Source organism: Rhinopithecus bieti, unplaced genomic scaffold (genome assembly GCF_001698545.2).
Source record: "Rhinopithecus bieti isolate Rb0 unplaced genomic scaffold, ASM169854v2 scaffold_36959, whole genome shotgun sequence".
Classification (NCBI taxonomy): Eukaryota; Metazoa; Chordata; class Mammalia; order Primates; family Cercopithecidae; genus Rhinopithecus; species Rhinopithecus bieti.
Window position 1 is genome coordinate 362,629 of NW_016816945.1, and position 27,603 is coordinate 390,231.

Sequence of the window (27,603 nt, forward strand, 5' to 3'; positions counted from 1 at the left end):
AAAAAAAAAAAAAAAAAAAAAAAAGTCCTTCTTTCCTTTGAGAACAACAGCTTCTTTCCAAAATAACTGCTGTGGTTCTTTTACAAATATAACATAAAAGGTGCCTCATCTCTAACCCAGCTTTGAAGTAATGCTATCCAGAGGCAGCCCTACTGACCCTCTTTCCTTGTGGCAAAGTGGACTCATGTCCTACCTTGCCAGTAATTTAGCACTTACTAACCGACAAAAAAATTGAGCAAACAATTTAGAAAAAGGTTTTGGTAACAGGAATTTACTTTCTTGCTAAGACAGTTTATGCATGTTTTTACAAAATAAACTTAATTTAAAATAAATGTAGAAAGAGTATTTAGCTTTCATTTTCTGTTAGGGATGAAGACCTTCACTGGTTCACTGACCTTCCTCTTCTTCCTGGAGTACTCAGAACTTTGCTGACTGCACACAAAATTCATTCTTTGAATCTGTGAGAATCACCAGAGAGAGGCACAATTCAGCAGAGATTTTGACATCTGCACAAGACATATATAAGACAGGTAGACCAAGCATTAATCCCTCAAGCTGCATAACGGATCCAAACCTGCTTTCCTGTGGGCTGGTTTGGCCCTGCACAGAGGCCCTGCTGCCAGTATCAGAGTCTGGTATTCCAAGTTTCAGGAGCTGAGGTCCCTTGGAGACAGCCAGTTTCTGAGACAGTTTCTTGGCTCTCTCTAGTGAATTCAACACATCCAAGTCTTGAGAGAAGGCTTGTTAAGGTGTGGGGCCAACAAGAAGCAATTAAGGTTTAGGAGAGATCTGGGGCACTTACTGCTTTAGAGGCAAATGTAATTTAAGTCCCAATTTCAGGTAGCAGAGACATACTGCCTTGTCTTTTCTATCGTATGTTCAGAATAATGAATTAAGAAGAAACATAACCTTTCTACTGAGGAGTATGTTAGTGATGAAAGGGAAGTTGGTCAGTGAAACATTATAGATATGTATTTTGCCATTGAGTTTGGCTTTGGTAAAGATTTTAGAACTTATTTTTGCCTAACCGGGTGAACAATTAGATATATTATAATTTGCCAAACAATCCCTAATGCGTGAAATTCCAAGAAACACATAGAGGACATTTATATATTTTCCAGCCACTAGATGGGAGGAAAGGTTTTTCCATGTCCTATGTTTTTCACTTGTGAGAATATATAGTAGAGGTTCCAAAATTACCCCTTTTGTCCTTTGTAGGAGAGGCATGTTATTATTACTGATATGTTATTATAACAAAATAGTGGAAGTGCCAATAAAACATTTAAGTGCCATTTAGGAACAAAGATTGGGTATCAAAATGGCTAACTTAAGCACTAATTCATCGTTTAGTTTTATAAAGCAGATGAATTTCTGATCTCAGAAACCACAAATTCCTTTTGGCTTATACTAAGACAGTAGCTATGCAAACTCTGAGAAAATATATAGAGCAGCCTGTCAAATAACTCGTTTACTTACATGTAAAAATTTGAAATGGCCTGCTCTAAAGGAAAGGAAATAGCAACATAAAACTCAAAGCACAAAACCAAGTTGTTATCTAGGAGATGAATTTGTTATGGTTTGACTGTAGGAAAAAGTATCTGGGAAAAGTTAGCTAGATATGTTGCTTGGCCATGCTTTCCATTCAAACCAAGCTATCCTCACTTCTATCAAATCTGGGTACACATGAAAGAAGAGAAGATGAGTGGACAAATTCTCAACTGACCAGTTGACCTGATGGTTTAATAGTTTTGTTCTCTTTTTCTTCCATTGTTCAAATAAATCAAAGTTTAATTATGAGTTGCAGAACTGTAATTTTATTGCAGTGAGTCAAAATATCTTCAATATTTCAAGGTAATAGTGAGGCCTGGGAACTCTCAGTGGTTTATAGAAAATTAGTGGGCTGAAAAACAAGTATGTTATCAGCCAGGGGACACTTCTTAACATAGACAAATAATATATACAAACTATATAAACCAACAAATTTATCCACACAAAGGAACATTTGAGAAACATTTTTCAGGTGTATTCCAGCTGGCTGAGTTTGTGTACTTGACGCCAAAACCAACAAGTCAAGCAAAGGGCCAGTAATCAGGCAGACTAGAAAGATTATCTGGATGATCTGAACATCAGATGATCATCAAATGACTTCTAATACATTTCATATTGTATTTTAAACATACAGCTTATAAGTGTTTCTCTTTTAATTATTAAGTGTTTCTTGATGCAGATTAACAAGAGGCTACTATGATCTGTTTACCAATAGAGCCTCGGGAGTAGAGTATCCACATATGTATCTGAAAAAAAGCCCTGAAGATACGCTTTCTGGATATGATGTTGCCCTACTTTCCATCTTTGGTTTAGTAACATATTCTCCATTTGGGAAGCCAAAAAGTAGGCTTTGCCTTAAGCACAAATAGGATAGCCAGCTGATTTAGTAGCAGTATTTGGGAAGTTCTAGAAGGGATCCCTTCTTCTAAATGACTCTTTTTAATCACTTATTCCTTTATTCACTCCCTTTAAAAACGCTTGTTACTTGAATGTTCTCCCAAAGTTCTGTCTTTGGCTGTCTTTCTCCTTATTCTCCACACCCTCCCTGAGTGATCTCATCCGCTTTTAGGAATCAATTACCAATCATAAGCAAAGACCCCCACATTTTTGTTTACAGCCTAGATCTTCCTTCTGAACTTCAGATCTATGTGTGTATCCAACTGCCAACTAAAAGACTCTACGTGGGTATTCCAAAGAAAACTCAAGTGCAGTCTGTCCAAACAGGAATTCATCATCTGCTTCTCTAAGCCTGTTTCCAATCTTTGTTCTCACTCACCCAAGGTGTCCAAGTTAAAAATCAGAGAATCATCCATGAGTACTCCATCATTCTCATGCTAGCATCTAATTAATCACTAATTCCTTTTGATCCTACCACCTTAATAGCTCTCAAATCCATCCACTGTCCTCTATTCCCATTACTTCTTTAGTGCAGGCAAACATCATCTCTCCCAATCACTGGTCCCTACTCCCACTATGACTGCTTCTCCAGTCCATTCTCCAATCTGGAGCACAAGTTGTCTCATATGCAGATCTGACCACATCGCTCTTCTGCTTCATCAATCATCCATTAATAACTTCCCATGGACCTCAGAATAAAGTCTAGGTGCTTTATGGCCTTGGCCTATTTCTGCAGCTCCATCTTCCCCCACACTTAACCACTTGCAGTTCTAATGGGCCCTGCTTGCCCCACTCTGGACTTTACCTTTAATACCCACACCCATGCTTTGCTCCTCTCTTCTTCATTTGGCCCAGGGGCAGCTCCATAGTTTCTTCTGCCTGCTGGGCTTCCCTGACACCCCCACGGCTGTGTTCTTTTATTACCCCTTTTGTAGCATTTACTATGCAGTATTATCAGGCCTACTTACTAGTCTTCCCATCCAGAGTGTAAACTCCTTGAGGTTAGTGCCATTTTTTTTTTTTTTCCTTTTTGAAATGGAGTCTTACTCCGTCACTCAGGCTAGAGTATAGTGGTGCAATCTCGGCTCACTGCAACCTCCATCTCCCAGGTTCGAGCAATTTTCATGCCTCAGCCTCCCAAGCTGGGATTACAGGCACCTGCCACCATGCCCAGCTATTTTTGTATTTTTATTAGAGACAGGATTTTACCATATTGGACAGGCTAGTCTCAAACTCCTGACCTCAGGTGATCCGCATGCCTTGGCCTCCCAAAGTGCTGGGATTACAGGCATAAGCCACTGCGCCCAGCCCCAATATTTGCATCATCTTTGTATTCTCAGTTCCTGGCATCTGGTAGAGCTCTTTAATGATTGGCTGAATGAATGAACACATAAATGAAACTGATTTTAAGCCAGGCCATGAGCTGGGCACTAAAAACATATCTCTAGTAATACAAAGATCAAGGAGACATAGATGGTTTCCCAGAATTGAGCCTTGTAAAGGAGAGACATTAAGTACACAATTACAATATAATGCAATACAATGTAATGCCAAAATAGACATTTGGCAATTCATTCAGCAGTTATTTATTGAGTGTCAGCTATGTGCATAGACTCTTCTAGGTTTTTGGGACATATCAGTGAACAAAAGAGATAAAAATTCCTGCCCCATGAATTTTACAATCTGGCCACGTTACTTTCCAATGGCATCCATTGCTTTTAGGACAAAGTCCAAAAATGGCCTTTCATACCCTAGACCTAGTTCTTCACATTTTCAGGGGAAGGCAAGTGTCACAGACCCTGATGAAAGCTATGCACTCTCTCCTCAGAAAAATGTTCACACCTCCACTCACTAATCTACTTTGGCAGGCTGTTTGAGTGGCTACTAGACCCCCTGAGTACTTCTCAGTTAGAGTTATGACTCCTCAGGCCCTGGCTTTGCCTAGCCTCATACCTTGCTTCTCATACCTTGCTTCCTCTTGATTCTAAACCTTTGCACATGATGTTCCTTCTGCCTAAAATGTTCTTTACCCTCCACTGCCCTCCCTTTTTGCCTAGTTGATTCCTACTAATTCTTCAGATCTCAGATAAAAAAAAATATTTCCTCAGAGAAACTCTCTCCATCCCAAATAAGTTAGGTCTCCCAATCACAGAACTATGTGGAGTTCTAGGAGATTAGGAACATGCATGTCTTGGTTACATTTGTATCACTAACATCTAGCAAATGCCTTGACATAGTAAAAGCTCAATAAATACTTTCTGATGAATGAATTTTCAAAGAGCACTCTGCCTGCAGTATAGAAATGTATTGGAGACATCAAGCAGATACAGATGATGAGTCTGTTATAGTGGTAGACAAATGGTAACTTGCATGGCAGTGGAGATAGAGAAAAGTTAAAATTGAGAGATATATTTGGGAGGTGGAGTCAGAAGGATGGCCAATTGGATATCATGGTAAGAGAGAGATAGATGGGTCAATAATAACTTCCCTGTTTCTAGTTTGGTTAACTGCATGGATGGAGGTGCTGTTCTCTCAGGTTGAGAAGAATGGGAGTTTTGAACCTGTTGAGTTTGGAGTGCCTACGAAACCTCCACGTGGACATGTTGAATTGGTGGCTATATGTAAAAGTCTGAAGTTCAGGAAAGAGGTCTGGGTTGGAGATGTAAATTTGAAAGTCATAAGCATAAGGAGGATAATTAATGCCATGGGTGTGGGAGAGTTTGCTTATTGAAAGATCAGAGTGTGGGAAGGGAAAGAGATCAGGACACAGCCTAAGGAAATCCAACATTTAGAGATTAGCTAGAAGATGAGCCAACAAAGGAGACTGAGAAAGAGAGAGATAAAAGAAGATTAGCAGACCGTAATGTTGAGAAAGCCAGGGGAAGGGGGTTTTAAGGAGAGGGAGTGGAAAAATTGAAAGATGGTGGTCAATAGTGTCAGGTGTTGCTGAGAGGGCAAGGAAGATGAGGACTCAAATATGTCCACTTGATTTCACCACATGGGGTTTACTGAGTGCATTAGATTGGTGAGGGTGGAAGTCACCTTGAAGTCATGTGAAGAGTGAATAAAAGATTAAAGAAATTGAGACAAGTACACAAAGTTTTATAGAAGTCAAGAGGGAGTGACCAACTCAGGCTTGGGAATTTAGAGAAGGCTCCTTAGAAGAGAGACATTGAGCTGGGTATTGAAGGAAGAGCAGCAGCTCACCAGACTGGAAATGGTGGTGGGAGCAAGGGGAGGTTATTCTAGGCAGAAAGTTCAATATGTTTAAAGACAATGAAACATGAAAAGACATGGAAAATATATGAGATGGTGGGAAATGTCCCTTTATTAGATTGACTCTTAGGGTTAGGTATTATGCATTCAACATACTCCTGTTAAAAATGCAAATTCCCCTGAAATTTTTACTCAATATGATATTAGTGTAAGTGAATTTACCAAGTGGTCTCCAAGTGTCAGCCTACTAAAAGCAGAACCTCACAGGCTTTGGAAAAAGGACAGATATGTTGTGACACAGAAAGGGCAGTTCAGGGCACAGTACTTGTTTTGTGTGAGGAGGTAGACCTGCACGGGGAACCAAGGGAGAGGGCAGCCCCAGGCAGCCAGGAAATATGGTGAGTTTTGTGCCTGGGGTGAGTGTAGTGAATTTTGCTCATTTCAAAATTATTTTTCAAGTCAGATCTGGCAAAATGTTTTCTCTTGAGAAAACCAGTCCTCACCGGTATAAATCTGTAGTTAAGTTTATGTCTAGAATCTTTGGATTTGGCAGTTTCCAGATCAAAGACTTCTATGGTTCAAAGGATCTATGTCCCTAAAAGTCAGTTATACCACTGATGTTTTGATTCACTTAACATTTATATTTTTGGCACGATGAAAGGGAGATCAACAGTAATTATAAAATAAATGCCGTTAATATAAATGCAGTTTATGCTAACATTGTGATGAATAAGCAGTAAGAAAGCAAATGCTTTGAGAGAATACTTACCTTCAACACCAGTAGAGCTGTAAGCTTTCTTGATATGTTGGTACAGTAAAGGAAAGAAAGGAGTAAAACATGACAAGAATTATCCAAGTTTGTGGTAATGCCATTGACCAAGGTTACAAATAGAAGAAGTTGATGGAGTGGGAGGTGGGAACATGGTGGGGAAGATAGATAGAGAAATAATTGACTCTGTTTATAAGATTCTGAATTGGATGTGAGATATCCAAATGAAGATGTTCACCAGGCATTGACTATGTGAGCTGGATCTAAGGATGGAGGAAATCACATCAAGAGCACACTGGGAAATGTCTCATGTTTTACTGGGACTTGTGAGGGGTTTGCCCATTCAATTAATTTCTTATCTTCTGCAGTTTGTGACCAGAGTTCTGGACCATGACTATCTCTATTTAGGAGGTAAATGTGTATTCTTCTTAGGCTCATAATCAGATATTTCCATTTATCTCCAAAAGTTATTATATAAGTTCTCCCTTACCCCCTTCTCTAAGGTATCATATGACTTTAAAAGTTTTATAATTAATTCATTTATTTGACAAATGTTTTTTGAGCACCTTCTCTGTGCCAGACATTGTGTTAAACACTAAAGATACAAAGCTGATCAAGACACTTCATGTCCTCAAAGAAGGCCTGGTACGGGGAAACAAACAGGTTACAGAGGAAATGACAGAGTCATGTATAGGGTACAGCAGGGGTTCCAAAAAGATCTTATCAGTTCTTTCTGAGGAGGCCTGGCAAGGCTTCAAAGGGGATATGAAGCTTGAACTAAGTAATGCAAGATGAGCAGACATTCACCAGGCAAACAGCATTAGGAAATGGGGTTGCAAATAACATATTTTAGACAGAAGGAGCACAGGTACAGGGATATAAAGCAGGATACCTCTGGGGAATTGGGTATAGTTCATGGGGCTAACAGGAAGGGTGTGGGAGTGGTGGGCTAGGTCAGACAATGTCATTGTTTAAAGTTTGGACTTTGTAACGGGAGTTTGTAATGGAATACCCCAAAGAGTTCCAAGAGTAGGTCTGTTTTAGAAAGATCCCTATGGCAGCAGTGTGAAGGGTGGTTTGAAGAGGAGTAAGATGAGAAGCAATGAGGCTACTTCAGAAAAGGAATGATCTGAGCAAGACCAAAAGCCACAGTAAAGTTAGAGGGAGAATATTAAAAGGATAAAGGGCTCAGCAGAGACAGAATGAGTGCCTGAACCTGAGCCCTACCATGACTTGATCATTAATTGGAATAAGCACAGGTATAGTAAAGGAAAGAAAGGAGTAAAACATGACAAAAATTACCCAAGTTTCTGGTAATGCCAGTGACCAAGATGGGAAATAGAAGTTGAGGGAGTACGAGGTAGGAACATGGTATGAAGGATGGATGAAGAAACAACTGACTCTGTTTTCAAGATTCTGAGTTGGAATGAGATATCCAAATGAAGATGTCCACCAGGCATTGACTATGTGACCTGGAGCTAAGGATGAAGGAAATTGCATCAAGGGCATATATCAAAAGAAGTATTCACTTGGGACAAAAGAAAGAATATTACTTCTTCTGAGGTCCAAAGGAATGAGGTAAAGTAGATACCGATATAGGTAAACATTTAAATATGAGAGCAAAAAGTTGAATGATTTATGTTTGATGACCTTAATTATTTCTATGAAGTAGAGTTTAGGTCATCTGCCTAGAAAGGGAGTAAACTGGTGTTGGGTGGCACTTAAAACACTTAAGTGGTAAAAGTATAAAATGGTCATTTGGACAATGGGAAAAGCAGTTGATCATAGATTTGTAAAAATAATGTAGACTTTTACTTAGGATCCCGATAGCTTTAAGACATATTACCTTCAAATTAAACATTTGAATGCTTACAACAGACTATATACTAAAAAATCCCATATGTTATGTCATTTATTCCTCACAATAACTGTGTGTGATGGGAGGGGGAGTGTTTATTCCTCTTGTACAGATGTAGAAACTGAAGCTCAGAGAAGTGAAATGACTTATCCAGTTCACACATTTAGTAAGTGCAAGTTTTGAACCAGGTCTCCTGATTTCAAGTTTAGTGCTCCTTAAAATTTGTTTCTTCAACCCAAAGGGGAAAACAAGGTAAGAAATTATAGAATAGTCTATAAGAATTCTTTGTAGTATCCTTAAGCTTCTATTTGGGGTTGATCTTTCCTTGGGCACAGCCTATTGGGACTTCAAACTAAACAAAACCAAAGTCAAATTTATTGTTTTTCCTTTGTAACCAATTTTTCCTCATGACTCTACAATTTCTGTAAATCATCATTTCCCAGTCATCAAAGGTGGAAAACAGTCACCTTAGATTCATCCCGTGTTTCCTAATGCCTACACAGTGTTCTTGTAATGAGTAAATGGAATAGCACAGATAGAGCACTCGGTATAACCTCTCACATGTGCAAGTCATTCAGTGACTGACAGTTATCATAATTCCTACTGCCACAGGAATCCCCAGCTCCAGGCAAATTGGATTGTGGTACGCTGAAAAACAGGCCCTAAAAGATGTCCATGTCCTAAATTCTGGAGCCTGTGAATGTGACCTTACATGGCAAAAATATAAAAGGGGGGCATCTCTACAGATGTAATAAAGGATCTTGAAATGGAGAGTGCTTCTTAATTACCCAGGTGGACCCTAAATGTAATCATATGTATCCTTGTAAGACAGAGGCAGTGGAAGATGTGAACACAGGCAGAAGAGAAGACAATGTGACAATAGGGTCAGAGACTATTGTGACCAGGAATGCCAGCAGCTACTAGAAGCTGGATGAGGCAAAGAATAGAACTTCTCTTAGAGCACCAGAGGGAGTATGGCTCTGCTGACATCTTGATTTCAGGCCACTGATACTGCTTTTGGACTTCTGGCCTCTAGAATTGTGAGAGAATACATTTTTGTTGTTTTAAACCACCAGACTTGTAATTTATTACAGCAACCAAGGGAACTAATCCTCCAAACATACCACATTCTTTTCCCTCTTCTCTATTTCCTCTAGATTTAAGAAAACAGAAATCTTCCATTACTTTCTTTCTTTTAAATTTTGAATAATTCCTTCAAGGCCAATGTCTAACAGTACTTCATCCACAAACCCTCTCTTGCTCCTTTAATCTGACATGAACTTTCTTTCTAATGAATATCCACACTACATTTTTGTAACTGAATGTTTCTGACAACATAAATATTTGTAAACAAATTGCCTTATACCTGGGATTGGATTTTTATTTAGGAATTCATGTGTATTGATTTTATGGCCTTTTGCCTCTCTGCAATGCTTTACACAACTTCTTTCACACAGTAGGTATCAATAATTCTTTGCTACACTACCTCTACTACTTACAAAAGTGTTCAGTTACACAGTTATTCATACATTCAAAAGCCGTACTGTCTAATATGATAGCTATTAGCTACATGTGGCCATTTATATTTAAATTAATCAAAATGAAATAAAACTTAAAATTTACTTCCTCAGTTGCATTAGCCACATTTCTGGTGCTCAATAGCCACATGTGGTGAGTGGCTACCTATTTGACATCACAGATACAGAACATTTTTCTTATTATGGAAAATTCTATTGGACAGAGCTATTCTACATGACAATCTAGAATATTATACAAGTAAATAGAAATTTTCTTAGGGATTATGGTGATAATAGGAATACAGATACTAGAAATAATGTTTCTTCAAAACACGAAGGCATATTACTATAAAAATGTTGTTTCCCAAGATTAATTCATCAAATAAAAGTAATCTCAATAAAAATTCCAATAATATGTCTGTTGGAACTTGTTAGGCTGATTCTAATAGTCATCTGAAAGAGAAAATATGTGGGAAAACCTTAAAAAGAAAGAATAATGAAAAAGAAGAATAATGAGGGGAATAATAATAATAAAGAGAATAAAGAAAAGAAGGATAATGAAGAATAAAGAAAAAGAATAATAATAAATATAAAGGGAATAAAGAAAAAGAAGAATAATGAGGGGAAACAGTTACCCTTCCAGATATTAAAAGCTACTATAAAATCAAGGTAATTAAAAATTATATCACAAGAGTAGATATATGGATCAGTGAAATAGAAGAGAAAATCTAAACACAAGCCTATGCTTTGGTTTGTGAAAAAGGTGGCATTTCAATTAGCAGGGAAAGGGCAGACTATTCAGGTGGTATGAATAAAATGGGAAAAAGTTATCATACTGGGGAAAATATCCCAGCTAACTTAAGGAAACAAATGTATAAACCCAAACTACAAATCTAGTAAAACAAAATATAGAAAACATTATGTATAACTTTAGCATTGGGAAGACCCTCTTAAGTAACATATAAAATGTATAAAATGGGGGGGGGGATAGCATTAGGAGATATACCTAATGTAAATGACGAGTTAATGGGTGCAGCACACCAACATGGCACAGGTATACATATGTAACAAAGCTACACGTTGTGCACATGTACCCTAGAACTTAAAGTATAATAATAATTTTTAAAAAGTAAAAAATATATATATAAAATGATGAGACCATGGAAAGACATCTGCATTCATAGACTGAAAGACAATATGGTTAAGATGTCAATACTACCCAAAGCAATCTACAGACTCAACACAATCTTTGTCAAAATCCCAATAACATTTTTTGCAGAGATAGAAAAACCCATTCTAAAATTTATATGGGATCTCAAGGATCTCCAAATGGCCAAAACAATCTTGAATAAGAAAAACAAAGTTGGAGGTCTCACAGTTCCTGATTTCAAAGCTTACTACAAACCTACAGTAATCAAAACAGTGTGGTACTGGCATAAAGACAGGCATATAGACCAATGAAGTAGAGTAAAGAGCCCAGAAATAAACCTTCGTGTATATGGTCAAATGATTTTCAACAAATGTGCCAAGAACATTCAATGAGGAAAGATAGTCTTTTCAACAAACGCTGTTAAGAAAATGGAATATCCATATGCAAAAGAATGAAGTTGGACCTTTATCTTAGATCATTCACAAAAGTTAACTCAGAAAGGATCAAAGACCTAAACGTAAGAGCCAAAACTATAAAACCCTTAGAAGAAAACATAGGGAAAATCTTTGTAACATTGGAGTTAACAAGGATTTCTTAGATATGACACAAAAAACAAAGGCAAAAGAAAAAACAGGTAAATTGGACTTCAAAATTTAAAACTTTTGTGCATCAAAGAATGCTATTATCAAGAAGGCAACCCATGGAATGAGAGAAAATGTTTGCAAATCATATATCTGATAACGGATTAATGTCCAAAATATATAAAGCATTCCTACAACTCAACAACAACAAAACAATTTTAGTGGGTGTGGTGGGTGATTTTAGTGGGTATGATTTTAGTGGGTATGGTGGCTCACACTTGTAATTGCAGCTATTCAGGAGGCTGAGGCAGGAGGATCGCCTGAGCCCAGGAGTTTGAGACCAGCCTGGGCAACATAGTGAGACCCTGTCTCTTAAAATACAAACAAACAAAAAAACAAGCAAAATCCTGAGTTTAAGATGGGCAAAAGACTTGAAGAGACATTTCTCTAAATAAGATATGCAATTAGCCAATAAGCACATGAAAAGATGCTCAATATCACTATATCATCAGAGATGCAAATTAAAGCCACAAAGATATACCACTTCGTACTCATTATAATAGTTATTATTTAAAAAAAAAACCCAGAAAATAACAAGTTGGGGATGATGTGGAGAAACTGGAACACTTGTGCATTGCTGGTAGAAATGTTAAATGGTGCAGCTGCTATGGAAAATAGTAGGGCAATTCTTCAAAAAATTAAAAACAGAATTACCATACTATCCAGCAATTCCACTGCTGGGTACATACCCAAAAAGACTGAAAGCAGGAACCTGAACAAGTATTTGTACACCCATGTTCATAGCAGCGTTATTCACAATAGCCAAAAGGTAGAAACAACCCACCTGTCCATCAATAGATGAATGGATAAACAAAATATGGTATATACATACAATGGAAGATTATTCAGCTTTAAAAGGAAGGATATTCTGATACATGCTCAAACATGGATAAACCTTGAGGACATTATGCTAAGTGAAATAAGCCAGTCATAAAAGAGCAAATATTATATATTGCACTTGTATAAGGTATATAGAGTAGTCAAATTCATAGAGACAGAAAATAGAATGATGATTGCCAGGTGCTATGGGGAGAGGGAGATGAGGAGTTATTGTTTAATGGGTATAGAGTTTCAGTTTGGGAAGATGAAAAAACTTCTGGAAATGGATAATGGTGACAGTTGCACAACAATGTGAATACACTTAATGCCACTGAACTGTACCCTTAAAAATTGTTAAAATGGCAACTTATATATTCTGTATATTTTACCACAATAAAAAATCAACACAAAAAGAAAAAGAAAAAAAGAGACAAAAAAAAGTCAGCACATGGCCGGGCACGGTGGTTTATGCCTGTAATCCCAGAACTTTGCGAGGCGGAGGCAGGCAGATTAGTTGAGCCCAGTGGTTTGAGAACAGCTTGGGAAACATGGAGAAACCCCATCTCTACAAAAAATTTTAAAAATTAGCTGGGCGTGGTGGCACATGCCTGTAATCCCAGCTACTCAGGAGGCTGATGTGGCAGAAGATTGCTTGTACCCAGGAGGCAGAGGTTGAGGTGAGCCAAGATCATGCCACTGCACTGTGGCCTGGGCAACAGAGTGAGACCTTGTCTCAAAAAGAAACTAAAAAAGAAAAGAAAATCAGCACATGATTTATAAAAATGATGAAACCATAAAAAATAAGCATCTTTTCTTAGGTAATACAATCTTTGAACAGGACTATATTCAGATAATCAAAAACTTCAATTATCTTCTGGCCCCCTAGGTATCTATCCTAGAGAAACGCTTCCACATATGCACAAAGAGTCATGTTCAAGGACATTCCTGAAGCAATGTTCCTAAGAAAAGTAAAACTTAAATGTTCATCAATGTCAAAACTTGAAATAAATCTAGAACACTTTAATACTAAGGATTACTATGCCACAGTTAAAAAGAATGAGGCTCATTTAAGTATACTGATAGGGAAAAATCTATAAGACATATGTTGAGTGAAAAAAGTAAGCTTAAAAAAAGGACAATATTATTGCATATGTGATTTTAAGATGTCCACAAATCACCGGGCGTGGTGGCTCACACCTGTAATCCCAATACTTTGGGAGACGGAGGCGGGCAGATCACCTGAGGTCAGGACCAGCCTGGCCAACATGGTGAAACCCTGTCTCTACAAAAACACGAAAATTAGCCAGTCATGATGGTTGGTGCCTGTAATCCCAGCTACTCTAGAGTCTGAGGCAGGAGAATCGCTTGAACCCAGGAGGCAGAGGTTGCAGCGAGCTGAGATCGCGCGCCACTGCACTCCAGCCTGGGTGACAGAGCAAGATTCTGTATCAAAAAAAAAAAAAAAAAGAAGATGTCCACAAATCAAATGTTTGCATGTATATACCTATATACAGTACTGCCTAATAGAAATAGAATGCAAGACACAACTACACACCAAATAAATAATTTTAAACTTGAACCATATTTTAAAAAATAAGAAGAAACTGATGAAATTAAAATTTAATATTTAATTTAACCCAATATATTAAAAACTATCATTTTAATATGTGAATATTAAAATGATGGAGATATTTTATGTTCTTTTTTTGCAGTACGTCCTCACACTCCAGCGTATATTTTATACCTACATCTCAATTCAAACTAGCCACATTTCAAGTGCTCAATAGCCACACGTGGCTAGTGGCTGCCATATTAAACAACATATCGTGTGTGTGTGTGTGTGTGTGTGTGTATTTTGAGACAGGGTCTCGCTCTGTCATCTAGGCTGGGTTGCAGTGGTGCCATCCATGGCTTACTGCCGCCTTGACCTCCCTGTCTCAGATAATCCTCCCACCTCAGCCTCCCGAGTACCTGGGACTACAGGCACACACTACTATGCCCAGCTAATTTTTGTATTTTTGGTAGAGACAGGCTTTCACCGTATTGCCCATGCTGGTCTCAAACTGCTGGACTCAAGTTATTGGCCCACCCCAACCTCTCAAAGTGCTGGGACTACAGATGTGAGCCACCATGCCCACCCTGTGTGTGAATTTTAAATGTAAAGGAAAAGGTATGGAATATCCTCATTGGCAGTTTTTGAACTATCTATGAGAATGTATTCACATGTAAATTGTATTAAATATAATCAAACTTAAATTAAAAATATGAAGTTTCATATCAATGTGTTTATTAATTGTTTAAATTGTGTTTTCTATTACTTGACATGGTTGTAACAATCAACATGTTTATTACTTCAATCTCTTTTATCCCCTTTATTTCAAAGTGATAAAAAATGTCATCGTAAAAATCTTTTTACTTGCAATCTTGCTTTATTTGCAAAGGTAAAAAAGAACATTTTATAAAATAATGTTTATTTGGCTTTTAAAATTATAGAATATTCTAAAATATTATTAAATGCTTTTCAATAGAAAATGTCAGTTACTTTCTTACTTTCAAATGCCTGAGTAAATAACTATGAATTCTGTGGTAGTTAAAGGTGGATACATTAAATACATGAACACGCTCAAGCGCATACTTGAAGTAATTATAAAAATGAAAAAGTTGTTTCTTGGTTTGTGGCATGAATAGAGGAAATTTACAGACAATGACATGATGGGGTCATTAGATGTACTAAAGTTTGACATACGTTTGCTGATTCTTCAAAAAAGAGATGAATAGATAATAGATACAGAATTGGAAATGCAATACCCCGCTTCTCACAGACTTGCTATGTAGGTCATTCGCTTGAACATGAGCCTCTATAAGTGCTTTAGCAGGTGTTGAGAGGAACATAGCATAACTGTAAGTACAGAAATGACTATAGAGATAGGTCCCATAAAATATCAGAAAAAGACCACTTTGATATGAAAATTGTCTAAGAGGGAAGATCTCTATTGGTGCAATATCAAAACCTCAGGTCATAATTGCTTACTCTTGCTGGCAGGAAGGAGCGACCAAAGTAGACAACACTTAGGAACTCTGGCATCCCCAGTAAAGTTCCTCCATACAAGGCAGAGGCAGAGTTGCAAGATACAGTCACTAAGAAGTCACATTTTCCCTTTAAATTGACCCTAAATTCAACTGAAGAGAAATAGAAAACCCCTAAAGAGCAGTAGTTGAGTGTTTAGAGAAAGGATAAGTTTTACATGAGGGGCACACACCTAAACTTAATTTTCATATTATTTATCCAGGAAATGATGAAACATTTTCAAAATTTCTAACACAAAATGAGAATAATCATACCTCTCCTCTTCCCGATCTAGCTTTGAAAAAATATATTCAAACACTTTGCTGTGATTAACAGAATTTTCTACAGCATCAATTTAGTTCAAGTATAGTTATTTAATTGCTTCCATTTTTGTTTTATGTATCTGTTTCAACAGCTAATACATTTACATAATATGCAATTCAAAAGGTAATATAAAGAAACTCTCCCTGCTGTCCCAGAACCATTCAAGTCCCCTGCTAAAAGACAACCACTGTTACCAGTTTCTTTTACATCCTTGTAAAAACCATCTGTACTGTTGTCATTTCAAAATCAACTGCATCACTAAAAACTTAAAACTGGTATAAAATTCATGATATCACTCTCTTCAAGTTGTTTTATTAAATCTGGGCCAGGCCTGGCCACAGTAAAAGTAAATGAGGAAATGGAGGGTTGTGACCAAGTAACAGACCCATCTGCAGCGCCACTCTTGCTCTTTTATGGAGGTGAGCTTTCTTCCCATTCCTCCAGTTATTCTCCCCATGTAGAGAATACATATTTTCCTCCTGAATAAAGAAAATGAAAGAAAACCAAAGAATGGAAAGGTAAAAGAGGAGGGCCAGGCAAACAGAAGATTCAAGGCACCATGCTAAGTGCTATGGTGGTGATAAAGGCAGGGCACAGTGGCAGCAGAACAGCAAGGGTGGGCAGTAGAGTTCAAGGTAGTAAGGAACACAGATATGTAAACAACAAACTCTAACTAATATCCAACACAGGTAGGATGAAGTCAGGGCTAAATAAAGATACAAGCAGTAGGCTGTAAGAATGTGGATGGAAACGAAGAATGGAGAGCGGGACTTCATAAATTAGCCCTGGGCTGGCTGAGCATGTCTGACAAGCTTCTTTTCAGAGTGCACACATTTTCCCTGACTCATGAAAACCTAGAGCTGGGAGAATGCCAGAGCAGTGTGCTGAAGCTCAGTTAGTAAGGAAGTCTTTTGGAACCAACATGGAGAGGAAAAAACTAAAGACCTTGTATATACACAAAAAAGTAGGAAAAATAATAAAAGCCCTCCCGCAGCTCACAACTGGTCTTCAGTAGTGAATCAGGAAAAAAAAAAAAAAGAGAGCATTTTCAAAAGCTTTACTATTTACTTAAAATCAGGGCTGCCAGGTGTTGCTCAACCCCAGGGGGTGCCATTCACATTTCTGTCTATGTTTTAGGTATCCCTGGAGTTATGCAGTGCACAATCAGCACAGTCAGTCATGCATGGCAACCCTGACAGGGCAAACATTCCATTTTCAACTAACACTTTTTAAATTTACCTATCACTAAGTTTTTACTTGAAATACAGGGTATTCCTTTTGGCTAATATTTCCTATGAAAGATAAACCAAACATTTGGAATATACAAAGATGTTTTCTTAAAAACTCAAGGTTGTTAATTATAAACTGCAGCAAAGCTATGCTACAGAATATGGCTAGATTATATACCTAAAGTATGACATAATATACATATTTTCCAACCTATAAAGATTTTCCATGATGTGGTAGGACTTCTCAGTTTCACATTAAGCACTATTTACTTAGAAATGTAGGGCTATTTCGAATCTAGCCGGGCCAGAGAGCAGAGTGGAACAGTATTATGGCAGGGCATATGGTACGTTTTTATTCTGAGGGCTTTCAAAATTCGATGATTAAAAGTTGAAACTCTCTGCCTTATTTTAGAAGAGCTTTTCTAATTTTTCCCCGTTGTCTCTCATTTCACTGGCATTATCTAATTCAGCAAAGCTACAGATGTCCACCAATTTAAAAAACATGACAGTAGTTCATATAAAAGAATTTTAAATGAGATGTGAAACTGATTTTTGTGACTAAAGTTTTACCACTACAGGGTCAGACGCGGTGGCTCATGCCTGTGATCCCAGCACTTTTGGGGGCCGAGCTGGGCAGATTGCTTGAGCTCAGGAGTTTGAGATCAACCTGGGCAACATGGTGAAACCCCATCTCTACCAAAAATACAAATATTAGCCAGGAGTGGTGGCGTGCACTGTAGTTCCAGCTCCTTGGAAGCCTGGGGTAGAAGGATCGCAGGAGCCCAGAGAGTCAAAGCCGCAGTGACCTGTGGATGGCATTCTAGCTTGCGTGACAGAGCAAGCCCCTGGAAAGAAAGAAAGAAAGAGAAAGAGAGAAGGGGAGGGAGAGAGAGAGAGAGAGAGACAGGCAGGAAGGGAGGGAGGGAGGCAGGGAGGGAGGGAAAGAAGGGAGGAAGGGAGGGAGGGAAGGAAGAGAGGGAAGGAGAGAGGGAGGAAGGGCAGGAGGGGAGGGGAGGGGAGGGAGGAAGGAAGGAAGTAAAAGGAAAAGGAGAGGAAATTAAGAAAGAAAGAAAAAGAAAGAAAGAGAAAGAAAGTAAAAGAAAGAAAGAGAAAGAGCGAGCAAGCGAGCGAGCTATACCACTATAGTTCATAATTCCTGGTTTTAATAATCCTGATTAGGAAGGATCTAACCGAGTGAAATCAAGAAATATTTGTCATCCTTAGATATGGCTGTGTTTTATTCTCTTCTTTATGCTTTGTATAGTTGTTGATTATGTAGGAACCAAACTTTTAAGTTTTTTTTTTTTTTTAACTTTGTGGATATGAAGCTAACTCTTCGTGATTTTTAGAAGTTACCCACATTTTCCTCTTTTGTGGAAATATTTACACTGGGGATTTCCACTGAGAGAATTGAGGGAGCTCTTTTATTTTTATTTTTATTTTTTTTGGATATAGCAACTGAGGCCATATTTCTATTAACACCTCTTTTTTTTTCCTTTGCCCTACTCTAGGAGAGTGTTTATACACTTAAGAATTAAATCTAACAGGTTCACATAGAATATTACATATGTATTAATATATGTAAAATATGATCATGTGTTTAAAAATGTTTGGTACAATATCTGGTACATGTTAATAATTCAATACAAATTGGTTGTATTTAGTTGAACATTACTCAGTTTTGGTGAAAATGTGATTGCTATAAATGAAATGTGCTCTAAGCTGGCATGGTGAATTTTTTTTTAAAAATCTAATTTCTTTTAGGTTATGAGAAGTATAAGGGATCTCTGAGTGATAAGTGAAATTACATATTCAATACCGAAGTCTTTTACTTCAAATTTCAGCTACAAACTTCTAGTGTTCCCATAAATGCAACAGTGGAAAATAAATATGCCTGAACATGCTTGACTTACAATGAAGAAGAAAAAGAGGATCATAGAAGCTAGAGACACTGAAAACTGAAATGCATACAAGCCAAGACATCCTCTTAAATCCCACCCAAGAAGCAATGAATAGCTTGAAAAAGTATTCGTCTGACTTTTTTTATGGTATAGTGCATAGACTAAGAACCAAGGGGCTGGGTTCCATCACCAACTTGCAAGTTTCCATCACTTTAAAAAAAAAAGAAAAAAAAAAAGGAGGGGGATAATATTTGCCATGTACCAAACAGGGATGCTTTGAGGATTAGTGACATAATGTCTGTAAAGAGGCTGGAGTTCCTTGGAAAAAAGACACTACATAAATATAAAGTAGTATTAATATTTAGGCTTAGTCCACAATGTGAGACCTGGTTTCTTCGGCTCATGAGGTCATCAGCAGTTTTGTAAAATGTGCTCAAACACCCACAGAGGAGCTTTGTTAGCCTCCCTGTAAGTGGACTGTAAAGCTAATCTGACCCACCTGGTTGGAGAAGTCACAGAGGCTGTTTTCCCTTTCGTGGTCCCCAAGAGGATACAGATGGAGAGTGCTGACTCCTAAAGGAGTGAGATGTGGCCAAGAGAGCACTTCAACAGCATCTAGGGCTTCCAAGGAATGTAGTGGGAGTTTGGGTATATTTTGGCTTAGAATTAAACAAAAGTCCAATAATAACATATCTTAATTTAGAAAAAAAGCTATATTTGCCTCTCAGACAATTTAGAGTAACAGTAGGAATGAAAAAACTACTTCTTGGAATGGTTAGTTTATATCTTGAAGAGGTTTGGAGGCAAACTTGAATATTTTTGTCCTGGGAAAGTTGTAGTCTGCAGGCGTTTAGTCTGTCTGATGACAACGCCCTGACTCTTCGTCAGGGCTTTTATTGCCATGAAAAGATTATCAAGGACAATCTTGCAGAGGTTTTAGTTCTAAAGTTTCAAGGGACAATCAATTCAATGTAGACACTGCCTTGCAAAATCTTGTAGTATGACTGAATGACAGTAATGTTATTGTGACTAAATATTTGCATTTCTCAGTTTTAAAAGATATAATTAATTTTGATCCAAGGACCTCTGGCATCAGAAACTACCCTGTTCGAAATGTAAGGTTCATGAACTTATTAACCATTAGCACTCAATAGTGATTCTGAGACTGTGTCCATAATACCAAAGCATTTGAACAAAAGATGAAAAAATGTGAAGGAATCTTTCTTTTTTATCTGGTTGTTTTGTTTCTACATTCATTTAGGGTAGGTGTTCTTTCAAAAATGATTTGGCTCCTGGTCCACTGATTGCTATAGTATTTAAGGCAGATGGATACTAATAATATACACTTTTTTAGGTCAAAGGGAACAGAAATGTTATAGCCTTCTCAACTCATAGTGAAAGCTACACTAAGTAGGAAGCATTTTCTAAATAAAATATGGTCTTACTTATTCCTTTTCCCAATCCTTGAGAAACAGCTCAATCCTAAAGCCAACGTCAGGTGGGGCAGAGCAAGCAAAGCATCCATATCAGAGCCTGTGCAGGGTGAGGAGGGCAACCATGTGGAGGGCGAGCATGACTTGGGGAGTCAGTGCTGAATGGAGTAAGGAGGGCATCACAAGTGTGGGTGACCCACAGTGGGAGTGCCAGAGTTAGAGCCTGAGCAAGGTAAGGAGGGCCATCTACATGGGGAAAAGGCCCAAGGCAGAGTGTCAAAGCTCGAGCCGGGTAGGAGGCAGTCTGGGGAGTAGAGTCAACAGTCCTAGAGGTGTAATATGGATGTCTATATGTAAGGTGGCAAAGATGGAAGTTTGGTTACATTTGAGGGAACTGATCAAATAAATAAGCTAATGATAACAGCAGCCAGTTCTCTCTCTGATGGAGAAAAATTACAAATATAGAAAGTGATAAAGCTAGAATGAACTCTACAGTATTGGACTGGCATTGATGGTATAGGTGTGAAATTATGGGTTTTCATGTAGATATGTAAATATAGATGTGTGTGTGTGTGTGTGTGTGTGTGTGTGTGTACATACATATATTCTCTAGTTCTGTCCACTGACAGAAACCACATTGTGGCTATTAGAAGGAACCACTGAAAAACCAGGGATCCTTGAAGAAATGGCTGATTCCAGGACTGGAACAGGTAAAACACAAGACGTGTCTGGAACAGCTTGTGACAGGATGTAAGGAAGTACTTAATTAGAGGGGCATGTCAAAGAACACAGGAGCCAACTTGAAGAAGCTCCCACTGGCAAAATCTTAGAGAATATGAGCATCAAAATAAATAATGATAGTAACAGATAAAATAAAGACCCATGAGTCCATACTGATATAAATAAGTGAATAAATGGGAAGTTTGATGAGAAGCAGGATAACTTACATAATTTCTAACTACTTTTCTATAAACTACTTATTAATTACAATGGGGAAAATGACTTTACAGCGGAGAAGGCTGACAGACACCACCTTAATCAAGTGACCAAATAAAACATAATTGACAATGGGACAAATCAAAATCATGTGTTAGTTGAAGGAAGTAAAGATTACTCAGCACCAATTCTGTGATATTCCTTCTTTCTTTTTTTCTTTTTTTTTTTTTTTTTATGAGCAAGATCTCACTCTGTCATCCAGGCTGGAGTATAGTTGTGTGAACATAGCTCTCACTGCAACCTTAAAACTCTTGGGTTCAAGTGATCCTCTTGCCTCAGCCTCCCAAGTAACTAGGACTACAGGCGCGTGCCACCACACCCAGCTAACTTTTTAAAAAAGTTTTAAGAGATGCAGGTCTTGCTGTGTGACCCAGGCTGGTCTTGAACTCCTGGCCTCAGATGATCCTCCTGCCTCAATATCCCAAAGTGCTGAGATGACAAGCGCCCAGCCCTATGTTATTCTTTAAAAAGATGCATACCTTGAATCTAATCTTGAGGAAACATCAGACAAATGCAAATTGAAGGACATTCTAAAAAATAAGTGGCCTGTTCTATTAAAACATGCCAAAGTCATGAAAGTCAAGGACTGAGGACCTGTTCCAAGCTAAGGGAAGATAAGAAATTTCACTAAATGTAACACATGATTCTAACCTGGATCCTTTTGCCATAATGGCTATTACTGGGACAATTAGAAAAACTTGAAAGGAACCTGAGGTTAGATGACAGTAATGAATCAAAGCTGATTTCTCAGTTTTGATGGTTATATTGTGAATATATAGGAGAATGTCCTTGCCTACAGGAATTGCATAGTACAGTATACGGGGTGATAAAGCAAATGGCTCAGAAAATAAAACATGATTTGTGTGTACTTGCAGCTTTTCTGTAAGCTTGAGATTATTTCAAAATAAAATAAACTTACACAAAATGTAGATTTTAGAAAAAAGTTTTCCTGTCAATATAATACATATTTTAGTGACAAATATTGTGGAAACTGAAAACACTTATTCTTTTCTAACCTATCTAGTGACTATTCTGAAATGTGTCCATGTGTAAGTGAGGTGTCAAAAAGCTTAATTTATTGTAGAAACAGAAAGAAGGCCGGAGAAAATAGAGAAGAGGAAGTAAGGGGAAATTGAAAGAAGGTAAGGTCAGAGCCTTGGGCTAGAGCAGATCAGGTATGGCCTTAAAAGCCATAAACAGTGAAGTGACATGAATAGATTGACATCTTTAAAGATACGTTGTGTGAAATAAACTGTGCAAGCTCAAAAATGAAAGCAAGAAGACCACTGGAGAGGTACTGTTTGCTTGGGCCAGAGTGGTGACAGTGAGATAGTGAGAAGTGGCCAGATTTGAAATATATTTTGAATGGAAAACTCACTAGACTCACTGTTGGACTGGATATAGGTTATGAGGGAAAAGAACTAAGGATGGCTTTTAGGTTTGGAGCAACTAAGTAAATGATAGTATCATTTACTGAGATGGGAGAGACTGAGGAAGTGACTAATGATAGGAAAGTAATAAGAATTATGGCTTGAATAGTAAAGTGGTGGTGATAAAAGCTTGATTAAAATGGGTTAAAGAGAACAGAAAGCAGGGAATTGGACACAGGAAGCATAGACAATTCTCTTGCAAAATGCATATGAGTTGGGCCAATGGAAAGAAAGGCATTCTGGACAAGAGAAAATACACTTGTTAAGATATGGAGGAAGAAATGAACTTGGCCAGTTCTTGTGACAATGAGAAAACTGACCTAACTTAAAGAAGGGGAACATGTTGAGTAATAAGACAGATAAGGTGGAGCCAGGCTACAAGCAGCCTGAAAGCCAGGAAAAGGTGTTTAGACTTGATGTCGGAAATAGGACTCATGAGATATTTTTGATTAGGGAAGTGATATGATGAAAGTTATATTTAAAAAAGATTAGATGGCAGCGGTATCTAGGCTAGAGCAGGAGGCTGTGGGAGAGCCTGGAGGCTGTGGTAGTAATTCAAATAGGAGAGGATGAAGGTCTGGACTTGAGTTTTAGCAGTAAGAACAGGTTGGAAAGGGAAGGCTTAGGGGAATTCTGATACTTGACTAAATGAGGATAATGCAGGAGAATGATTTCAAGATTCTGAACTTAAGACACTGAGGTAAAGGTGATGCTGAGAGGGAAGGAAACTGGGTAGAGAAACTTGTTCTATGTGTGGAAAGGGGAAGGCAGTAGTGAATAAAAAGACGAGCATACTGGATTTGACATGACAGTGTTAACTCAAAGTACAAATGCCCAATAGAAGGTTAAATATATAGAACTGGAGCTCTTAGGGATGATCAGGGATCTAGATAACACATATGGAAGTCGACAGCATACATGTGATGCTTGAAACCCTGACAATGGATGAACCTTCCAAAGGAAAGCATATAGAGCTGGAAGAGCATATGGTCAAAGATCTTGGGGGATGTTTGGGGATGCCCACAATTAGAGGTGGAAGAAGGAACAAAAGCAAAAGAGGGAAGTGGATGGAAAAAGAATGAGAACAGATGGACAAAGAATGAGAAGTATATCATAGAAATAAGAAGGACTGTTTTAAAATGAGTATATCATCAATATAAAAAAGATCAAGGTTGAGTGTGATGGTTCACACTTGTAATCCCAACATTTTGAGAGGCTGAGGTGAGAAGATTGCTTGAGCCCAGGGGTTCAAGACCAGCCTGGGCAACATAGCAAGGCCTAGTCTCTATAAAATTTTTTAAACATAATTAGTCACGCGTGGTGGTACACAAATGTAGTCCCAGCTTTGTGGGAGGCTGAGTCAGGAGGATTGCTTGGGCCCAGGAGTTCAAGTCCAGCCTAAGCAATAAAGCAAGACGCTATTTCTACAAAAAATCATTAGCCAGGCATGGTGGCACACACCTGGGTCCCAGCTACTTGGGAGGCTGAGACAATAGGACTGCTTAAGCCCAGGAGTTCAAAGCTGCAGTGAGCTATGATTGTACCACTGCACTCCAGCCTGGGCAACAGAGCAAGACTGTCTCTAAAAAATAAAATAAAAATTGATCAAGAAGAATGAAAAAGGAATAGAGACTGTGAGATCTACTAATTAGGAAGTCATTGTTTATTTTGAAGAGAGTAGTTGGGGAAGTGAAGGTGGGAGAAGAAGCCAGCTTTCTGCATGGAAAAACTGGTAAGGAGGGATACAGCAAATAGAAAGCATCTTGTGAGAAATTTGGTAAGGAAAGGAAGCAAACAAGCAACTAGAAGTGTCATCAGGATTATCTGAAGGCTTTTTTTCTACCTAATGTTTAGACCAGCTTCATTCAAATTTTTCTCCTCTCCTATTTTGAGAATTTCAAAGTCTCAATTGTGAACAAAGTCAGGATAATGACACAAAGCATCCAAAACCAAGTGGAAGAATTTGATCTCTCTGTGTGTTCTTATCAATTCCTATGAAAGTATGTCATCTTTCAAACTATCTTTTATTAATACTTTTTTTTCCCTAAATTGAGACTAGTGATGTTCTGGCAATCTCTAAAAAGATATGAGTAAGAAATTTTAAAACATGCATATTTATTGTCTCCAATGGTCTTCATCCCAGCTGAGGGGTTTATTTCCAAGTGGAGGACTATGAGTTAATATTCCTTACTGAGGACACTTATACTTAAATTATTCAAATATAGTTTTGTAGTATTTTTATAGTATTAGGAGGTACTTTTCATATTGAAATTATTATTATTTTTTTTGAGACGGAGTCTCGCTCTGTTGCCCAGACTGGAGTGCAGTGGTGCAATCTTGGCTCACTGCAAGCTCTGCCTCCTGGGTTCATGCCATTCTCCTGCCTCAGCCTCCTGAGTAGCTGGGACTACAGGCACCCGCCACCATGCCTGGCTAATTTTTTGTATTTTTAGTAGAGACAGGGTTTCACCGTGTTAGCCAGGACGGTCTCGATCTCCTGACCTTGCGATCTGCCTGCCTCGGCGCCCCAAAGTGCTCGGATTACAGGCGTGAGCCACCGCACCTGGCCTTCATGTTGAAATTCTTAAGCAATACTTTACCAATTCTTAGAAATCCTGTATGAATTAAAGTAGTATTATATTTATACTTCAGATCAAAATGTTTAAAGAAAATTGCATTGCTTGTCCTATAAACTAACTCTGGACATATTTATGTTTTTATAAATATGTTTACCAACTTCTGGATAAAGATGGTAGATTGACACACACATTTATTTTGTTTCCTCCAAAAACCCCTCTAGAATGACAGGAAAAAGATTTCTATAAAAGGCAGCAATCAATCAATCAATCAATCAATAAATAAATAAATAAATAAAACAGAAAGAATAAGCGAAAAGACAGTGACAATGAAATTTTGGAAGCCAGGAAGCAGATGCAAGAGAAATAACTAAAATAGCAGACCCAAGAAACCTAAACCAGCAAATGTTGAGACTTTGAAATTCTCAAAATAGTACATTAGGACCCACCAAATGTACGTCATTCTAAATAATTTCCAGCATCAGATACTTTTGGAAGAGGGGATAGAGAGGATAGGTAGAGGAGCTAAAATAAGAAAGACCAACTGAAAGACATTTATGAAACAATTGGAATCTTCAGATTCCCTCCCCAGTTTTGTAGGGTCAAACCCTAGGATAAAATCAGAGGTTTATTCTCTATTGAGGATAACAGAAAGTCTTTGGATAATGGAATACAAAGTACAGTTGAGGCAGGGTTATGGTACTGGAATCAAGGAATTAAGTGAAAGAATGTATACTGAATGCAGAGACCCTCAGTCCTCTATCTCTATTTGGGCCCCAAAACACTGTTGGCTAGCCTACATTCTCGGGAAACTGATCAAGAGGAAAGATTTTAAAATACAGATTTTGGGACTTCTCCCAAAGGCTTGTCCAGGTCTTATATTAAAATAATGAAGGCCACAATCAGCATGCCTCATCCACAAGCTCAGAGCTTCATAGTCCTCCCACTCTTTAATGTGAGCAGACAACCAAGGACTGCCAGTCATCTGAGGACTTTTAAGGAGAGAGAGGTAGAAGAGGTGGGTGGGGGAAGAGGAGAAAACAGTAAACAAAAGAAACAAACACAGACATACAGAGAGAAAGAATCTATATAGAGATAATCAGTATCCTCTGACATAAGAGACAATTCTGTAACCATGAGCAAGAACAGGATGCCATAAAAATGACAGTTCAGAGAACAACAACAAGAGCTTGGAAATCAAAACACAATAGCACAAATAAAAAACCAATAGAAGAGCAGGACTATGTCAAGGAGTTCTCCCCAAGAACACAACAAAGGCATAAATATGTGGAAAATTGGAGGGAAATTTTTTTTTTTTTGAGACAGAGTTTTGCTCTGTGCCCCAGGCTGGAGTGCAGTGGCACGATCTCGGCTCACTGCAAGCTCCGCCCCCCCGGGTTCACACCATTCTCCTGCCTCAGCCTCCCGAGTAGCTGGGACTACAGGCGCCTGCCACTACGCCCGGCTAATTTTCTTGTATTTTTAGTAGAGACGGGGTTTCACCGTGTTAGCCAGGATGCTCTCGATTGGGAAAATTTTTTTTAAAAAATCAAATACCTGAACAGGGAATCCAGTATCTAAATATTGGGGCCCAGAAAGAAAGAACAGAGAAAACTGATGGTACATAATTTTCATCAAGGAAATAATTGAAGAACGTTTCCCAGAACTGAAGGATTACCTGAGTTACCAGATTGAAACACCTCGAGTGCCTACCACAAGAAAATGGATGAAAATAGACCTACATCAAGGGACACCACTATGAAATTTCAGAACCCCGAGGAAAAAGCTTCCAGATAGGAAAAATCAAATAATACACAAAGACTGAGAATCAGAATGGCTTGGAAATTTTCAACAGCAACACTGAAAGCTAGAAGAGAGAGGAGCAATGACTCAAAATTACCATGAAAATAATTGTCTTCTTAGATTTAATTTCCAGCGAGACTCTTAATCACATATAAGGGTAGATGGATGATATTTTTAGGGCATAAAATGTTTCAAAACCTTATCTCCCATGCAGTCCTCTCTAAGGAATTTACCAGAGGATGTGCTCCACTGAAATGAGGGAGGAACCAAGAATAGGAAACAAGAAATTTAACACAGGGGAGGGGCTAAGAATTCCCTAGAAGTTGGTAAAAGGAAATTCCAGAATGAGAGTCCAATACCAGGTCTGTTTCACCAGACCAAAACATCCAGATTTGGTCAAAGGTGAAAAGCTCCAGATAAATTTCTCAG

At 38.1% G+C, this 27,603-nt stretch overlaps 1 protein-coding gene across 2 annotated transcripts in view; it reads right to left on the bottom strand.

Moving 5' to 3' along the window:
- Positions 1 to 30: 30 nt before the first annotated feature.
- The window catches only part of HORMAD2 (HORMA domain containing 2), a 100,917-nt gene continuing 73,344 nt past the window's right edge, over positions 31 to 27,603 (bottom strand). The window contains exons 11-12 of one of the 2 annotated variants that reach the window (XR_001882147.1): positions 575 to 704; positions 367 to 458 (exon numbers count right to left, since the gene is read on the bottom strand). Coding sequence is in view for 1 of the 2 variants with exons in the window: in XM_017855592.1 (XP_017711081.1) it covers positions 354 to 458 (105 nt within the window). In the remaining variant the exon portion in view is untranslated. Of the gene's footprint in view, positions 459 to 574; positions 705 to 27,603 lie in introns of both variants that reach the window. The other variant, XM_017855592.1, reaches the window with a different exon arrangement.